Source organism: Rhinatrema bivittatum, chromosome 12 (genome assembly GCF_901001135.1).
Source record: "Rhinatrema bivittatum chromosome 12, aRhiBiv1.1, whole genome shotgun sequence".
In the NCBI taxonomy this organism is placed as follows: Eukaryota; Metazoa; Chordata; class Amphibia; order Gymnophiona; family Rhinatrematidae; genus Rhinatrema; species Rhinatrema bivittatum.
In genome coordinates, this window is record NC_042626.1 from 27893625 (window position 1) to 27913010 (window position 19386).

A 19386-nucleotide genomic window follows, 5' to 3' on the forward strand; every position below is an offset into this window, starting at 1 on the left:
GGGACCTTTCTGGCTCTACTGAGCATACTAAAAAGGTCTTCACAAAGATTTTGGATGATTTAAACAGCCAGTGGGTAATTTTTTTATTCCCCTGAGGAAACCACTTTTTGATGGCGAAACAAGAATCTTCAGTTGGGCTGATTTAAAAAGTTGCATTATGCTGGGCTGCAGCTAAGCATATCTATATACTCTTTCAACATAGTATTTACTCTGGGTTACAACATCTGATGCTGAGTTACAATGAGGTGATTTTGAAACAATTTCCCTAATAGTATTTTTCACATATTTCTTTTATAAAAAATATTTTCTGCACACCAGTGTTGTTTGGCAACATATGAGACTCTACTTTACTTTCATTAAGGGGTTTTTGCCAGAATTGATTATAACTATTTGAGGCTTGTCGGCACTTGATGTGACAGCTTTATAAGGTTGCTTGCCACCTATCGGGCTAATTTTCAGAAACCTGCGCATGTAAAAACGGGGGGGGGGGGGGGGGGGGGGGGGGGTTGTGTGTGTGGTTGGGCCTTGTGCGCACCGCGTGCATTTTCGGAAGGGTCCGGCCCACGCATTACCCCCGTTATGCGCCAAAGTGCCAGGCCTCTCAAAAGGGGGGGGGGGGGGGGGGGCAGGCCGGTACAGCGCCATTTGACGCTGATCTGGGGAAGTACTCGCAAGCAGCCAGCCAGCGCGCGGAGATTACTTCTGCTCCCGAAGAGCAGTAAGTAATCTAACAAAAAAAAAAAGTAAGTAGCTAGGAAGGGGTTAGGGATCAGTGAGGAGACGGGAAAGGGTAGGAAGGTTAGGTAGGGGTATAAGGAAGTTCCCTCCCAGTCCGTTCCAATTAAGGAGCAGACTGGGAGGGAATTGGGGAAGCCCTACTCGCGTCGCCGTGCGTAGCTTCTTAAATTGCCCTCCGCCATACTCGCGCGGGACCCGACCCGATTTTAAAATCCAGTGCACATGTGCGTGCGGGAACTGTATTTTATAACATGTTCGCACACGTTTTAAAATCTACCCCTATGGTAGTAGGCTATGATCTGGCTTTTTTCCACATTGTTTGAACACATATTATGTACAGTCTCATATAACCTTTTATAATTTTCACATATTTTTTTGCAAATTTTTGTGATAGTAGTTTTTGCTATAAAGTGTGTGTTTTCACTTTTTATTACTATTTCAAAATATTTTTTGCCACTGCTATTTTGTTACCTATATATCAGGCCGATTCAATAAGCTCCACTGGCGAGCCGGTGCTCCAAGGCAAGTGCCCACTCTCCCCACGCACACGCCCAGGCACCTCTCCTGGGCGCGCTATTCAGTATTTAAATTAGGGCCCGCGCTAATAAGGAGGCACAAGGGACACTAGCGCGCCCCTAGAACCTCCTTATTGGTGGAAGCGGCAGCTGTCAGCGGGTCTGACAACTGACGCTTAATTTTACCAGCATTGGTTGTCGAACCCGCTGACAGCCACGGGTTCGGAAAACGGAAGCTGATAAAATTGAGTGTCCGTTTTCCAACCCACGGTCCGCAGGCAGATTTTTTGTTTTTTTTAAATTTTGGGGCCTCTGACTTAATATCGCTATGATATTAAGTCAGAGGGTCTACAGAAAAGCAATTTTTTCTGCTTTTCTGTACACTTGCTCGGTGCCATCTGAAATTAACGTCTGCTTTGGGCAGGAGTTCATTTCTGAGAGTAAAATGTGCAGCTTGACCGCACATTTTACTTTCTGTATGTCGGGTGAGTAACTAATAGGCTAATCAACATGCATTTGCATGTGATGAGTGCTATAGGGTAGATTTTCAAAGGGGTACGTGCGTACGATACGCGCGTACCCCCCGAAAACCTACCCCAACCCCCCCCCCCCCCGCGCCGAGCCTATTTTGCATAGGCTCGGCAGCGCGCGCAAGCCCCGGGACGCGCGCAAGTCCCGGGGCTTGCATGGAGGGGCGTGTCGGGGGCGTTTTGGGGGGCGGGCCGCGAGTGACATGACGTTTCAGGGGCGGGCCCGAGGGGCGTGGCGCCGGCCCAGGGGCGTGGTCGAGGCCTCCAGACCAGTCCCCGGGTCGGGTGATGGTGCGTCAGCAGCCCGCTGGCGCGCGCAGATTTATGCCTGCTTTCCACAGGCGTAAATCTGCCAACAAAGGTAGGGGGGGTTTAGATAGGGCCGGGGGGGTGGGTTAGGTAGGGGAAGGTGAGGGGAGGCAGAAGGAAAGTTCCCTCCGAGGCCGCTCAGATTTTGGAGCGGCCTCGGAGGGAACAGGCAGCGCGCGCTGGGCTCGGCGCGCGCAGGTTACACAAATGTGCACCCCCTTGCGCGCGCCGACCCTGGATTTTATAAGATACGCGCGTATCTTATAAAATCCAGCATATTTTTGTTCGCGCCTGGTGCACGAACAAAAGTACACGCGCGCGGAAATTTATAAAATCTACCCCTATTAGTTTTGGGGAGGGGGGGAGGTTGGCCGCATGTTTTCCACGCACTATCACCCCTTACTGTATAAGAGGTAATAATAGTGCGTCAAAAAAACGCGCTGCCAAAAAGGGGCTAAACAGTGCGCTCAACTGAGCGCACCGTTCTGTATCGGCCTGTCTGTAAGTACAGAAGTGAAGGAACACTATTGGTTGAAATATAAACAATATTAGAAAAAATGCATATAGATATAGATATATACACACACACACACACACACACACACACACACACATGTACTGCTTACACTTTCCAGGTTATTCTTTCTTTGGACATCTGAAGGAGCAGACCGCAGCCCTCACATTTGAGAACACATTTCCAAAATTCCAACAATGCGTAGTGTTACAGAGTATAAACTACCTAAGAAGTATATATGTTTCAAATGTCATAAAGCAGCAAAATAAAATATGATAGAAATATTTTACAAACATTCATGTAATGCTCTAGCACTCGCTGTTAGTAACAGACACCTTTCTGAAATACTATCAGTCACAAAAGGAACTTATACTGGAACAAAGAAACTAAAATCCTCTCTGGCTGCTAAGGACATGCTGACAAACAATAGGAAGCAGGAGTCCATTCCTCATGGTGTGTCTGACACTGAGCCCTTGCTGTCAGAGGAGCATGTCAATCTAAAGATCATGTCTTGTAGAAAAACAATTTTTCTTTTCATAGATGATGGGTCCAGCATGAACCTCTTCACAGTTTTATTGCCCTTGCCGGAAAAATAAAAAAGCTCCTGATACAAATCATTCTATGCAACAAAGACTATACAAGCTGCTAAAAAGTTTCAGATTTCTGTGGAAAATCTGTGGTCCGCAGTAAGCAATCCACAGAAAAAGTGTGGATGCTCAGATTTTATCCTCTGAAAAGTTTCAGCTTCTTAGCAATTACAACATCATGGCAATACTGCAATAAAGCAGGGATGAGGAATTCCATTCCTCGAAGGCCACAAACCGGTTGGGTTTTCAGGATTCACCTAATGAATACGCAACGTAGAGATTTGATACTATTCAGAATGTGCATGCAAATCTTTCTCATGCATATTCACTGAAGATATTCTGAAACCCTGACAGGTTGGTAGCCCTAGAGGCAATGAAAGGTTTTCCTATTGATTTTAAAGCTTGTTCAGAGAAATACCGCTGTAGCTTTCCCTGACTTAAGCAGAAGCTTCTCAGCAAATCTGCAACCTCAGCTCTATGGGAAATTGAAAACTGTTCCAGTCTGCTATGTAATAAATGATTAAAACTGACCCATATAAACAGCAAAATCAAGTGCAGAATGTATAGTTAAAGTCAATGAAATGGAATTTTGATAACATATAAATTGTATAATAGGAAATGGAATTTTCCCTGCTCAAGATACACAGAGATAACATACCACTCTGTATCAGCGGGATACTAAATTAAAAAAAAAATTCTGCTACTGAGCCATTCTGCTAAAAGATTTCAAAGAATAATGTCAATTTAAATTTCAATGTCATTGAAATTCTGCCATTCTGTAAGACTATCGTACATTCAAGCAGCATTCCAATGTGATCAAAGTGTTTGACATGCAAACACATCAATAAAGTATCGGAAAAAACAGTATGTGCTCTACCTGGTCACTTCAACAGATGGATCAAGAAGACATTAGCTCAGGGAAAAAGTGATGCAAGCACCCATGAAGTGATGCAATGTCAAAGGCAAAGCATATTGAATATGGTTCTGATGCTAAATTACAGGGGAATTAGTTTGAGGGATTTTCTTGATTTCAAAGATTTACAGCCATTCCCTTGATTTGTCTGCTACAATACAAATATGACATCATAAAGCAACTGCATTCATGGCAGTCAAAGTGATACTATAATGGAAGGCCTGTGTAAGTCTTCGCCTGATACCATGCTGTGTTTGCACAGCTGGTTTACTCAATGTCTTGTTCAGCAAACACTGGTTTACTGTATCAGTGGAAGAAGAAAGAACCAAGCATCTGCTTCCCTAGATTCTTTGAAATATGGAAACTCTCTCAACAAATACACATTAGAGCCAAAATGGAGGGAAGCAATCTTTGCAATGCACTTTCATTATTCAGGCACTTATCGTGGTCAGACAGCACTCCCAGGCCTTCTTATCTCTGCAGAAAATGACTATGAAGATGACGCTAATTTCCCCGTTGCTGGGTGAGGTTCTATTAATCTTGGACCCGATTACAGTCAATGAGCAAAGCATCTTAGATAAAAAGCTTTCTTGCTCCACAGCCAGGACCTTAACAAAGCTGCTGTCTGCTTCCCATGTAACAAAGCTTTTAACATCTGTCGGCAAGAAAAATGGGACTTTTATGTTAATCATCCTACTGATAACTGAAACTCTCTCTCCTTGTAGACTTCCTAGGCTGGAAAGCAAAGTCAAGATTATAATCATTGGCGCAAAATGACATAATAGTTTGCCTATTGTTCTTAAGAAGAATCTCATACAATTTTCTTTTAGGGATTACAGTAATGGCTAATTACCCTGCACTGAGTCATTAGACAATGCAGTTTTCTCATGACTTCTCAGAAGTTTACAGGTATGTCTATATCAAATCCCCATATCCCAAAGACAATCATATCTACATGTTTCCAAGTACAAATGAGTGGCAGAGTGCACAACAGTTTGGTGTATCCAAGCAACCAAGACCTGATTGAAGGGGTTACTGTGTGTAAAGAGTACCTCTGTATTAAGGAAATGTCTGCTACCCAGACTATCATTTCTCCATTAGAGGCCTGAAAAGACAGATTGAAATCAAAGTCCTTACGAAGGGAAGGCTGATGATCTAAAGAAGGGACCTATATGGTTTTGAAAGATTGTAAATTCTTTAATACTGAGCCAACAAAATATATCACAGCCTGAAAATGATTCAATTACTGTGTCACTTGACATCATTATTCGTACTTGCAAGAGCCCTTCTGTGCAAGCCCATAAAATTCAAGAACAAAACATTAAAAGTAATGCAATTATTTACACACCAACAAATTGAAGAGACACCAGCCTAGTGGCTCAGTGGCAGCTCTGTGAATTGCCATGTGGTAGGACCTAAGCTTTATTCCCAGGTTAGGATTCTACTTCCTGGGCCAGCTGGGACTGGAAATGCAGAGGAAGCATTCACAGCCCAAGAGGGGAATCAGAGGAATTCTCAGTCATTGCTCAATGGCGACACTTAATGGTTTGACAGACTCCATACTAGCCAGGTTTCAGAGAAAGTCACAGTCTGTGGCCCTCACCCAAGGACTCGCGGCAATGACTGGGAAGAAAATATAAAATAGGGGAGAATCTATGGGTAGTTGTGAATGAACCCAGCAGATCCTAGCCCTGATTTTGATTTAGCTAGAAGTACAAAGAAACAAATTCCCGCCCCTCAACAAAAAAATTAGCTAATAGATTTTGACTAGGGTGCTAGCTGTGGCTTAGGAACCCTCAGCTGTCTCAGGTGGGCACATGAGGTCTGCTGTTGTTGGAACCAAGGTGGAGGAAAACACTTCCTTAGCTGACAGAAACATCACCACGGCCCAGTGTTCAGATACCTCCTGGCTGAGGAAGGTGGGTCTAAAGTGGCAGTGGAGAGTTGCTGTAGCATCGCACAGTGCTTTCTGATCAATTCAACCACTTCCTTAACCCCCATCTCCAAATAGTTTCTCTCCAGTATATGGTACATCTGCAAGTCTTTCACAGACCTCAGGTTGGAAGTCTGCTGGTGCCAGTCCCCACGGCAGAGACTCTCAGTACCTCTTCAAAAACAAAGGTCAACCTATGTGTTTTCCACATCCATAGCCTTATCAACTAATGACAGGAAATCGTCACACTGCTTCTGAGGAAGCTGCTCTGCACTTCCCACAGCTGCTTTAGAATGTTCCACATGTACTGGCACAGGAAGAGCTGACAGGAGGTTATGTGGGTGTTAAAGCATCGCTCCCTGAAAATTCTGCATCCTAAGAGTATCCAAGGTCCTAGAATCCTTCCCTGGGGGCAATGATGAATAGATTCAGGCCTTTTGGATCTCTTGAAAGCAGATTCAATGAGTACAGACTGGTGCAGTAGCTGCCTTTTCAAATCTGGGAGCCTTCTGGACAAAATATATTGTGTCTATTTTCTTATTCATGGTAGCCACAGAGAAAAGTCTCTCCCATATCTTCATCTATACTTTCTGAAGGATCTTGTGCACTGGGACTGCCACAATTTCCTTAAGAGGCTCCACAAACTGGAGGATGTTTAGTATCTTGTTCCTGGATTCATCCACCTTCTGTAAAGTATTTGGAATGGCCTTCATCATTCTCTGGACAAAACTGGTGAAGGGGAACTCCTCAAGCAAAAGCTTCCTCCTTTCCTGTGGAGGAGAGGGGTCAGAGGTGAGACCTGTCCCTTTTTCACAGAAATCCTCAGATTTGTAGCTGTACCCACTGGAACACTCTGGATCTGGACCTGAATGGTATGAAATGGGTGAGGACCCAGATCTTGCCCAGCCAGCACACAATGCATCAGAAAGAAGAACACTTGCCTGTTGGGGCCTGGAGGAAAGCTCCAGCATCTTAAGTAAGCTTCTTCCCCCATCCCTGATGGGCTGAAGATCACCAATGGTGCACAAAGATGAGATTCCCAGATGTTGTGACTTGCCCCCAGGGACAGGACACATCTACCATGGGGATCCATGATAGACATGACTCTGTCACTTAGGGTGTTTCTTTTGAAGCGGTAGATTTATCCGTATGAGGAACCAGATGTAAAATAAGCAAAGCTAAATCAAATCACTCAATGATTGGCGAGTGGTTGATGTCATGCCGGTGCACCACATGGGCATTAAAAAAGAAAGGAAAGTAGAGTTGTTTACCAGTAATAGGTGTTCCCAGAGAACAGCAGGATGTTAGTCCTCACACATGGGTGACATCATCAGATGGAGCCCAGACACGGAAAACATATGTCAAATTCTCTAGAACTTTGACTTGCCACACTGGGCATGCCCAGTATGCCCTATACCATGCATCCATGTGGGGTACCTCTTCAGTCTTATAGCAAAGAATTAGAAACATTTTATTTATTTATTTAAAATCTTTTCTCTACAGTCGTTAAGCGGGTGCCATCACAACAAAAGTAGGAGGGTGCCATCACATACAAAAGTAGGAGAAACCCAACTCCATGGGGTGGTGGGCAGGTTTCATAAGGACTAAAATCCTACTGTCCTCGAAGAACACTTGTTACAGGTAAGCAACTCTGCTTTCTCCAAGGACAAGCAGGATGGTATTTCTCACAATTGGGTGAATCCCTAGCTACAGGCTGTCCCCCAACATAAAAGAGGACAAACAAACACCCAACCAGGTGCCAATGGGCACAACAATGGTGTTTGTTGGTAACAAGAGGGGGAGACAGCCTGATCCCTAACAACGGCGCCTAGTGGGGGAAAGAGTTGTGTTCTATACTTCAAACAGGTTTCGAAGGACAGAATGGCCAAAACTACTATCGCGTTGGTTATCCCTAACCAAGCAATAGTGAAATGTGAATGTGTGGAGAGAACTCCATGTTGAAGCTTTGCAGATCTTCTCCATGGGAACTGTTCACAAGTGGGCAACCGATGCTGCCTTGGCTCAGACAGAATAAGCTTTGACATGACACCCAAGAAGCAGCCCTACCTGGGCATAACAGAAATGTCCAATCTATTTCTACCAAAAGAAACAAAATGTTGGGTGGACTTTCTATGGGCTTCTGTCCACTCCAGATAGAAGGCTAAGGCTCGCTTGCAGTCCAAACTGTGCAGGGCTCATTCACCTTGGTGCAAATGGGGCCTGGGAAAGAATGTTGGCAGGATGATGGACTGATTAAGATAGAAATCTGTCACCACCTTAGGTAGGAACTTAGGATGCGTATGCAAGACCACCTTGTCATGATAAATGTAGTATAAGGTGGTTAAGTCACTAAGGCCTGAAGCTCACTGACCCTGCTCGCTGAGGTAACAGCCACTGTGACCTCAGGGTCCATTGGGCCTTGAACATGTACAATCATGCCAAGGAAATGACGTGAATGGTTGCAGCCATATGACCCAACAACTTCAACATGTGCCAACCTGCTGGCTCTGCTGAATTTCTGTTGCAATGGTCTAAGAGTAATGGCTCTTCGATGAGGCAACAAGGCTTTGGCCTGAGCTGTGTCTAGCAGGGCTCCTATGAAGTCCAATTGAAGTGATGGCTGAGATGGGACTTCAGGTAGTTGATGACGAACACTAGTGACTCCAACACCCAGAACACTAGTGACTCCCAACAGCCAGATGGTAAATGCATGGACCTGATGGCCTCTGCCTGAGATGTGCTCTTAACCAGCCAATTGTCTAGATAAGAGAAAACATGCACCCCCAGCCTGCAAGGTGCACTGCCACCACAGCAAGGCATTGTAAAGACTCACGGGGCTGATGTGAGCCCAAATGGCAATACCTGATACTGGAAGTGCTGTTTCCCTCCACAAATCGGAGATCGCTCTGGAGACCTGGGAAGATCTTGATGTGGGTGTATGCATCCTTCAGATCAAGGGGTTCAAGGTGCCAGGAAAAGCATCTTGAAATTTTACTTTTTCATAAATATGTTCATGGCCTTTAGGTCTAGGATGGGACAGAGTCCTCCTGTTTTCTTTGGAATAAAGAAGTACCTGGAGTAAAATCCCTGCCCTCTCTGCCCTGATGGAACAGTTTCGACTGCTCTGGCCGTTAAGAGGGAGAAGAGCTCTGTTAGTACCATATCCTGATGCACTACCGACCACCAGAACGGGCTTGGAGGGCAATTTGGAGAGACACCCAATAGGTTCAAACTGGTACCCTTGATGGACGATGGAAAGAACCCACTGGTTTGAGGTTATTCTGGGCTACTGATTCACAAAGAAATGCAGCCTGCCCCCGACTGGCGGATTTATCCCTCCTGGGTACAGGTAACTGGGCTACGCACCCTATGACCCAGTCAAAATCCCATCCCTAGGGTTGACTGAGGCACCAGCTGGTCCATGGGAGATCTCTGCTGTCTGGAATGGCTGCAGGAGCCCTGATGCTGTTGACGGGAGCGAGGGAGCAAAGGATAGTACTTACTCTGGCAAAAGAAAACCTTATTCTGCCCTGATCTCATCATTCTCCCAGCTCCTGGTGTCATTGGCAGTACTGGCGGAATTTTTGGAGGGTTTCATGGTGGTCCCACAGCTGGGCAACCAAATCCCTCACCCTATCATCTCTAGAGAGATTCTCCCCAGTACATGGCATGTCAGTGAGTCTTTCCTGTACCTCTGGTCAGACACTCAAGGTCTGCAGCCATGCCATTCTGCAGCGCCAAATTCTCGCTGTAGAGACCCCTGATATAGTTTCGAATACATCATAGGTTGCGCAGACCTTGTGTTTTCCGCACTACAGGCACTTAAGCACCAGCGATATGAGGGTGTCCTGCTGCTGCTGAGGCAAGTGCTTGGCCACCTCCTACAACTGCTTCCAGATGTCCCTCGCGTACTGACTCAGGTAAAGCTGGTAGGAAGCTATGTGGGCAATAAGCATCGCTCTCTGAAAAACCTCTCTCAGAAGAGTGTCCATTGCTCTATGATCCTTCCCTGGGGCATCAAGAAATGGGTCCAAGATCACTTGGTTCTCTTGAGAGTGCATTTGACTACCACCAATTGATGGGGAAGCTGTCTATTGAATCCAGGAGCCTTGTGGACAAGGTAAACCCCATCAGCCTTCTTATTCATGGGAGATATTGACATTGACAGGGGATGGGGCCCTGGGCACTCAACGTTCGTCCAAAGGTGCAGGCACGGCAGGGCTGGACAGGGGGCTCGGCGTCTCAGCCGGCCTAGGCAAAGCCTCCTCCTCTGAGGAAATGGCCACGATCACCGTATTGGCAGGGGGAGGCTGCGGTGCCCCGACGGGCACCAACCCCAATCTGGGAACTGACACCAGCTGGGTCGTTAATGCGCCGATGAGCGTATGGAGCTTCTCCAACAGTGGCTCCAAGATGGATAGTACTGGCTCCAGTGCCACAGGACCAATGGTCCGCATCACCCGTTCGACTGCCAGCTGTACTCGCCACTCAAGCTCCTTCTCAAACACTGCCGATGTCAACACTGACTGAAAGGAAGGAGGGGTGGCCAGATCCTCTTCAGAATCGAGAGGAGGATTGGTGACTTGCATCCAGACTAGTGGAGACAGTCGAGGACCCTCGGCACCGATGGAGGACTGGCACTCCTCACTGCGGGATCACTTTGGGGGCATCACAGCATGAGCTGGTGGATCCCCATGCATCGATGGAAAATGATGCCAATAATTCTTTGTCTTCCCTCGATTTTCAGCACAGTCTTTCCTCGTTGCCAAGGCCGATGAAGAGAACCCTGATGTCCTCAGCCTCGAGGAGCCCGACGATGGCCGGTCTCTGGCGCCTCTATCAGCCGATGGTTCCAATGAAACAGACGGTCCTGCCGATGTCGATGGCTCAGTGCTATCGGTGTGGTTCTGTAGTCCTGCGATGTCAATGTTGCCAGCTCGGTCTTCTTCAACCCAAAGAGTTGCTCCATCTTGTCAAGACAAAGATGACATCCTTTTGGGCTCATCTGGGTGCGTTTGCGGCTGTCATGCGATGCCCTCAGGCAGAGGACACGTTTATCATGAGGGTCCATAATGGACATGGTCCTTGGGTACCACTTAAACCCGGATGCGGACAAAATAAATAGGAAGCAATATCAAAATCAATGGTGACGGATGTGGATGGTCGGCAGGCACCGAAGCACTGCGAAAGGAAACTTACCAATAAATGTCGAAAACCCTTACTAGTAGAGCTACGGGGAGGACCAAGAGGGACCCGGCCTCGATCGTAAGCAAAGAAAATTGCATTAAAGCGAAAAAATGGAAATTTTCCAAAAGAAGTCAAAAAGGCCAAAAGTGAGCTCATCAACCATGATGCTGCAGCTCCATGGAAAAAGAGACTGAAAAAAGGACCCTGTGTGGACGCATGGTATAGGGCGTATAGAAACTTTGACATAAGTTTTCCGTGTTGGGGCTACATCTGATGATGTCACCCATGTGTGAGGACTATCATCCTACTTGTCCTTGGAGAAACAAAGAACTGACTGAAAAACCTATCTAAGGATGACTAAAGGGGAGAAATAAAACTATAGGACACCATGATAAAGCGATTCCTGTCCAGACAGGAACCTGAAGAAACCAGGGAGAGCAGAGATCTGCGACTAGTGCGCTCTGCGGAAAAGATGAGATTGAAGGAGCCCAAGTGTGGATGTGTGACAGTATAACATGCTGCGCATGGGACATGCTCAAAGTTCTAGAAACTTTGAGATAAAAGTACTGTTCGAGGCTCCATTTGATGTCACCTTCTTGTGAGGACTGCCTTCCTGCTTGTTCTCAGAGAAAAATAATTAATACTGATTCAGCTTCAGGTACAGCAGTAAGTAGAGATGTGAATCAGAACCAGAATCGGATCAGATTCCGGTTCCGATTCACATCGTGAAATTTTTTTCATGCGGTCCGATCGGTTTTTTTTTTGTTGTTTTTGTTTTGTTTTTTTTAATCGGCTGCGCCCGACCCTTTAAAACAGATCCCTTAGCTTCCCCCACCCTCCCGACCCCCCAAAACTTTTTAAAAGTACCTGGTGGTCCAGTGGGGGTCCCGGGAGCGATCTCCCGCTCTCGGGCCGTCGGCTGCCACTAATAAAAATGGCGCCGATGGCCCTTTGCCCTTATCATGTGACAGGGTATCCGTGCCATTGGCCGGCCCCTGTCACATGGTAGGAGCACTGGATGGCCAGCGCCATTTTTAAAGATGGCGTCTGCCGTCCATTACTCCTACCATGTGACAGGGGCCGGCCAAAGGCACGGATACCCTGTCACATGGTAAGGGCAAAGGCCATCGGCGCCATTTTTATTAGTGGCAGCCGACAGCCCGAGAGCGAGAGATCGCTCCCGTGACCTTCAAGGGACCACTAGGTACTTTAAAAAAGTTTTGGGACGGGGGCGGGAGGGTTGGGGAAGCTAAGGGATCTGTTTTAAAGGATCGGGGTGGGTTTAGGGGTTGTTTTTGTGTGCCATTTTTCCCGTTCTCCCCCAAAACGATAAGAGAACCCCACGAACAATTTCGTGGGGTTTTCCTATTGGTTTCGGGGAGCCCCCGATTTCTGACGACTTTGAAAATATCGTTCGATATTTTCAGTCGTCAGAAAAACGATTCACATCCCTAGCAGTAAGCAAAGCAAGCACTAGGGCTACAGGCCTATCCTATATACAGCCAAAGTATTAATAGTGGTTTAGCTTCATGTCTAAGTTTGCTAGGCATGTGGTTAGTTCTTTAAATGTTGCACAAATCATTAACACTAAAAGAATTTGGCTAATGGTCATGGTAGATATACCTCTTGCTTCTCGGGCCGAGTCCATGAAGCCTAGAAAAAAAACAGATAATAAAAAGAACAAAAGAAAAGAGTAATAAAGCTTTTATAAATAGTATATATGTGTGTGTGTATTTATTACTAAAAAAAATATATACATATATACATGTATCACACTGTAATCCGTGCACATGCAACCATAGAAACAGCCATAACTTGGGAAACACTGGAACTGCCATTATATACAGATGTTTATATAGATTTGGTTTTTGCAAGATTTTTATGTATTAATTTGGGAGAGGGTTGCTTTTTTTTTTTTTAATGGTCTGAATAATGAAATTAATTTTTAAGCAAAGATGCTATAAACAAGTTTTAAAGGTGACCTCTTGAGCCATCCCCAATGGATCATGCTCTTACATGGCTGAGGAGACCATAGGTTATTTTGTGGTTTTTTCTTTTGTTTTTTTATTATTACGGTTTTAATTCAGTAAAACATACACAAAGATTTCTTCCTCATGAAAAAGTTTATTCTGTTTGCGGTTTTGTTGGGGGAGGAGGGTGAGGAAAAGCAAGAGAACTGGGGCTTGAAGGTGACACCGCAATTTATTTTGTTTTTTCAATTAAAATCAAAGCTGCTGCATCTCTGCAGAAGCATAAATGTACATCCTGCAGCAAAGAGACAGGCAGAAGTCTATTGTAAAACTTGTACAATTCAGCAGGACTTTGCATTACATGTTCACAGTTCACAGCGTACCTATAAATTGCCATCTCCAGGATAGCCAAATACAAAAGGAAATGATGATTTCATTGATTAGATGTTTAAAACTATGTTAATAGTTAGTATAACTATGCACAGGTAAAACTAAGCTGCTCACCTGTAATAGGTTTTCCCCATAAACAGTATGTTAATCAACCATATAAGTGGGTAACGTCATCTGATGGCACTGATTCAGAGCTTTTCTTCCACAGGTATGAAAAACCCTAGAAAGTTTTGTCTGATCATGCGCAGGACTTCTTGCACAGCTACCTTCCCATGAGGCCCATCTCGGCCCTATAAAATAGCATAAAGAAGCCAAGTCCAAAAGAGGAGGCGATAGAAAATATGTGGTTGATTATCTTGCCACCTACAGAGAATATCTGTTTCAGGTAAGGAACTTGGCTTTCTCTATCAACAAGTAGAAAGAATCAGCCACACAAGTGGGAATAGGAATTCATAGCTAACGGCTGTCTTTCAACAAAGAGGGAAAATAATGAAACCATAATGGGTGAGACAACATTTTTGTGGGGCAAAATCCCTTTCCAGTTTCCTTTTATTTTGTTTAAAGATAACAACTTGAAATGATAAAAATGGGCCTTTGGAGAAATGGAGTTGGCTCAAAAAAGCCTAAATGACAGACTAATCAAACCTACTGTCACACCAGGAGTTAGAATCTAAGCAGTAATGGGATGTAAAACGTATGGACTACCTCCGGAATGCCTCTCCTTTGTGCATGTAAATGTTTACTTGAAACTGGGTTACACGCACTGAGCCTGGGTCAGTTTTAGAACACGTTTAAGGTACATACAATGGAGAGTATGCTGCAACCCCCATCAATAATACTTACGTGGGGTAGATTCAATCTTACAGATCACACATTACATTACATTATACAAAAATGAAACATTAATAAATTCAAACTTATGTATATTATTTAATTTTTATTATATATCCTATCAAAAAATGTGAACAATTTAAAATTATACAAAAATATGCATAAATTTAATATCACTGTATATTATAACAATAACCAACATGTTCCCATTATTCATGCACACTCATTCATTCAACATACCCACATTAAAATCACATAGATGCTATCCAAGGCAAAATACCACATATCCATACATAAACCCCACAATATTCCAACACATCTCATAAACCCCAACAAGGTCCCTTGTTTCACCCTCCACGGGCTTCCTCAGGGGGTTAACTTAGATGACTCTTCAGACAGTACTATTCAACTAGTGTTATCCACTCTTTATAACGGCACCTGCTTGTTCCTCAATGCGCGTTACTCAATCATCCTCCCAGGAATTCTATAACAACAATAATATAAAAAACTATATGGTATTATTGTTATAGAATACCATACTATATGGTACTATTGTTATAGAATTGGTATAGAATTCCTGGGCAACCTCAGCAGCCACATAGGCTGCTGTAGACTTCCTTAATCACGAACAGGTCTAGATCCAGTAGATCCCAGCGGTGCACAAGGAGCAGAAAAGCCTTGTCCACCAGCTCCCATTCTCCTGGGTCCAAGTTTCTCCTGCTGAGGAAATTGACTCTGATGTTGTCCTTTCCAGCAATATGAGAGGCGGATATGCTTAAGAGATACTGCTCTGCCTACACCATGAGCTCATCTATTTCCTCCGACACCTGTTGAATCTTAGTTCCACCCTGATGATTGATATAAGTCACTGTCACATTGTCGGACATTATCCAAACCACCTGAGCCTCTAGCCATTCGGCGAACCACAGGCACACCAACTGAACCGCTAGTGCCTTCAGTCTGTTGATGTTCCATTACCTTTCTGCTGCATTCCAGCATCCTTGTACCACCAACTCCCGACAGTGAACCTCCCAGCCCTGGAGGTTCGCATCTGTCGTGAGTACTTACCAATCTGCTACTTCAGGGAAATTTCCTTCCTGAGATGATCTGCCTGTAACCATCAGTCCCACTGGGCCCTCACCGATAATGGGAGGAGCAGCCTCACAGCATAGTTCTGTGACTGCGGCTCCAGCAGGAGAGCAACATGTGCTGAAAAGGGCACCCATGCATCCTTGCCCAGGGAACAACCTCTAATGTGGCCGCCATCAACCCAGGCCCTGTAGATAAGATCTGTAGATAAGACCAGAGTTACACAGGGATTGAACTTGCACCATCATGTGGATCCGAGACTCCAGCAGAAAAATTCTGCCATGCCTGGTATCGAATCCAAGCTCAAGATACTCCAGGGTCTGAGATGGTTGCAAATTGCTCTTGGCCAGATTCACCACCCAGCCTAGTTCCTATAGCAAGAAAACCACCCTGTGGGAAGCGCAAAGACACTCTTCCACGTTCTTGGCTCAAATTAACAAGTCGTCCACATAGGGGTGAACAAGAATGCCCTTCTTGAGGAGGGCCGCCGCTACCACTACCTTCACCTTGGAAAAGGTCCTGGGCACCGTGGCTAGCCCAAAAGGCAAGGCCTGAAACTGGTAATGATGATCCAGAATAGAAAACTGGAGGAACCACTAATGTTCACAACAGATGGGAATATGCAGATATGCCTTCGTCAGATCCAGAGATGTGAGGTACACCTCTGCTTGAACTGCCATTATGACAGAGCGCACCATTTCCATCCTGAAATGCGTGATTCATAGTTGTCACCCTTGAGATCCAGTATGGGCCAAAATGACCCTTCCTCTTGGGCATGACAAAATAAATGGAATAACAGCTCGTATTTTGCTGCAATTTGTTTAGAGGTTTTGAGGTGTGGGAGTGGATTCTTGGGCACTGCGGTGATGACTACGCCCACGGGGAGGAGCCCCGTGAGGAGCCGCAGTACCAGACTAGACTCGAGACACGCAAACACAGAGATTTGTCTTTTATTATACAGGTTGAAGATACCACCAGAGGTGGCAGTAGTGAGGTGATCCAGTAGTAGCAGTCCCGGGACCCTCGGCAGAGAGGAACCATCTCCCAATGGTAGATGGTGGCAGCACACGGTGGTAAAGGGAATTCCAGAAGAAGGTTCTCAGTGCTGAGCTGTAGGTGAGACAGACTGAATTAGATAGATTACTCACTAAGTTGGTGGTTGTATAGATGTAGATCCCAGCAGGCAGAAGTAGCTGAATACAGGCACTGAGGCAGGGAGAACAGGCCCTCGAGGAGCGAGTACCTGATCCCACTAGGCACCTGAAAGAAAGCAAAGGGCTCCCAAGGAGCGGTTACCCATGTTAGATGAAATACCCCGAAGGGCAGCGAGAGCTTGCAGTGGCAGCACGGAAGCGGCACAGTAGCTTAGACCGGACAAGTCCAATCCAATCTTTGCTAACTCAAATTATTAGCAAACGAAGGGCAGGCTAAATACCCAGACGGCGTGACGTCACTCGAGGGGGCCGCACCCGAGGTTCCCACCCTGACGTGGATAAAGACGTGGGTGGCTTGCGCGCGCTGTCAGGAGAAACATGGCGGATAGCCTTGCCATAGCTGTTCCAGGGACGCTGGAGAGAGCCGCAAGCAGACGCGGCAGTAGCCATCTTCCCAAGGCTAGTGGGGAGAGCAGAGAGAAAGGTGAGGTACAGAGGTCGAAGCTGTCTGAGACCGACGGATGCAACAGTACCCCCCTTCAAAGGGCCCCTTCCAGACCCCCTACCTGGTTTTGGTTTTTGAGGATGCGATCGATGGAATTGACGAAGCATCTCTTTATCCATATTAGCCGAAGGTTCCCAAGAGTTTTCTTCAGGTCCGTAACCCTCCCATGACAGGAAGTATTCCCAAACTCTGCCTCTCTTTCTTACGTCAAGGATGGCATCAACCTTGTACTCGATGTCTTCTTCTGCATCAACCGGAGTAGGTTCAGGTGTCTTGGTGGAAAACTCACTAAGGACAAGCGGTTTCAGTAGAGAGGCATGGAACACATTATGAATCTTCAATGCTGGAGGAAGTTTCAGACTGTAAGTGAGCGTACCCAATCGTCGGAGGATAGGAAAGGGTCCGACAAAGCGTGGAGCAAATTGAACTGATGGTAGCTTGAGTCTCAGATGTTTGGTAGACAGCCAGACCATGTCACCAGGCTGGAATTCAGGAGCTTTGATATGGTGAGCGTCATAGCCCTTCTTAGCTCTTTGTTCAGCTTTTTGGAGCATCTCTTTAGTCTTTCTCCAGAGTAGTTGGATGTATTTGGCAGTAGACTAAGCTGCCGGGGACAACACTGAAAGTGGAAGTGGTAAAGGTGTAAGGGTAGTCGTCCGTAGACCACTTCAAATGGTGTTGATCCAGTAGATGTTGCTGGATGGGAGTTGATGGCGAACTCAGCCCAGGGCAACAGTTCAGCCCAGTCATTTTGACGTGAACCTACATAGGCTTGAAGGAACTGCTTGAGTGTTCTATTCATTCTCTCAGTTTGGCCATTTGACTGAGGATGCTATGCAGAGGTGAAGTCGAGAGTGATGTTGAACTTCTTACAGAACTTGGCTGTAAATTGGACTCCTCTATCTGAGACAATGTGTTTTGGCATGCCATGTAGGCGAAAGATGTGGCTGATGAATAGTTTCGCTAGCTCCATGGCTGAAGGCAAGCCAGGGAGAGCCACAAAGTGAGCCATCTTCGAGAAACGATCCACTGTAATCCAAATGGTATTGTTACCTCCAGAAAGTGGTAAATCTACTACAAAGTCTGTAGCAATGTGAGTCCAGGACTCATCTGGTACTGGTAACGGATGAAGCAGGCCCCAAGGAAGTCTGGGCGGAGGTTTCTGTCTGGCACAATTGGAGCAAGAAGCTATGTACGCAAAAGTGTCTTTCTTCATGGTGGGCCACTAGTAGTATTTCTGTAGCTTCGCCAGAGTTCTTCGTTGACCAGGATGTCCAGCCAGTTTCGAATCGTGAGCCCAAGCTATCAGTTTCTTTCTTAGACTGCAGGGTACAATGGTCTTGCCCGGAGGTACCAGATGTGAAGCTGATAGAATAACACTCTTCGGGTTGATGATATGCTGGGGTTCATCAGGTAGGTCTTCAGAGAGAAAAGAGCGAGATAAAAACGTCAGAGCAGATGCCCTATCTCCAGGGCAGTATTTCAGCACAAAGTCAAATCTGTTGAAGAACAGGGACCATCTCGCCTGTCTGTGGTTAAGGCGCTGAGCGTGACAGAGGTACTCCAGATTCTTGTGATCAGTGTAAACAATGATCGGATGTTGTGCACCCTCAAGCCAAGGGTGCCACTCCTCGAATGCCATCTTTAATCGCAGGTAGTTCTTTATCCCCAATGCCGTAGTTTCTCTCCGCAGGCAAGAAACGTCGGGAGAAGAAAGAACATGGATGCATGATCTTAGAGTCACTGGTCTGGCTTAGCACGGCTCCAATGCCTACATCCGAGACATCAACTTCCACAATGAAGGGCCGTGCGGGGTCCGGATGGTGGAGGCATGGCTTATTTGAGAAGGCGACTTTTAGTTTCTGAAATGCAGTCACAGACTCCATAGACCAATTGGCGACATTGGCACCTTTCTTCATCATAGCAGTTAATGGAACTGTTAGTGAAGAGTAATTCTTGATGAAGGTTCTGTAGTAGTTGGTGAATCCCAGAAAACGTCTAAGAGCTTTCAGACCAGTGGGTTGTGTCCATTTTTGAATACTCTCAAGCTTCTGAGGGTCCATCTGGAAACCATTATTCGAAACAATGTACCCTAAGAAGGGCACAGATTCCTTGTGGAGTTCGCATTTAGACAGCTTGGTGTATAGGTGATTCTCGCGAAGTCTCTGCAGTACTCTTTTGACATCTTCCAGATGGGTATTCAGGTCCTGGGAAAATATCA

The 19386-nt window shown here is 45.8% G+C and overlaps 1 protein-coding gene across 10 annotated transcripts in view; it reads right to left on the reverse strand.

The window, feature by feature from the left end:
• The window catches only part of NCAM1 (neural cell adhesion molecule 1), a 522274-nt gene that overhangs the window by 199603 nt on the left and 303285 nt on the right, over window positions 1-19386 (reverse strand). For 6 of the 10 annotated variants that reach the window (XM_029572160.1, XM_029572161.1, XM_029572169.1 and 3 more), the window contains exon 9: window positions 12850-12879. The exons of the other annotated variants lie outside the window; for them this stretch is intronic. In XM_029572160.1, the coding sequence (XP_029428020.1) occupies window positions 12850-12879 (30 nt within the window). The remainder of the gene's footprint in view (window positions 1-12849; window positions 12880-19386) is intronic. 10 annotated transcript variants of the gene reach the window in all.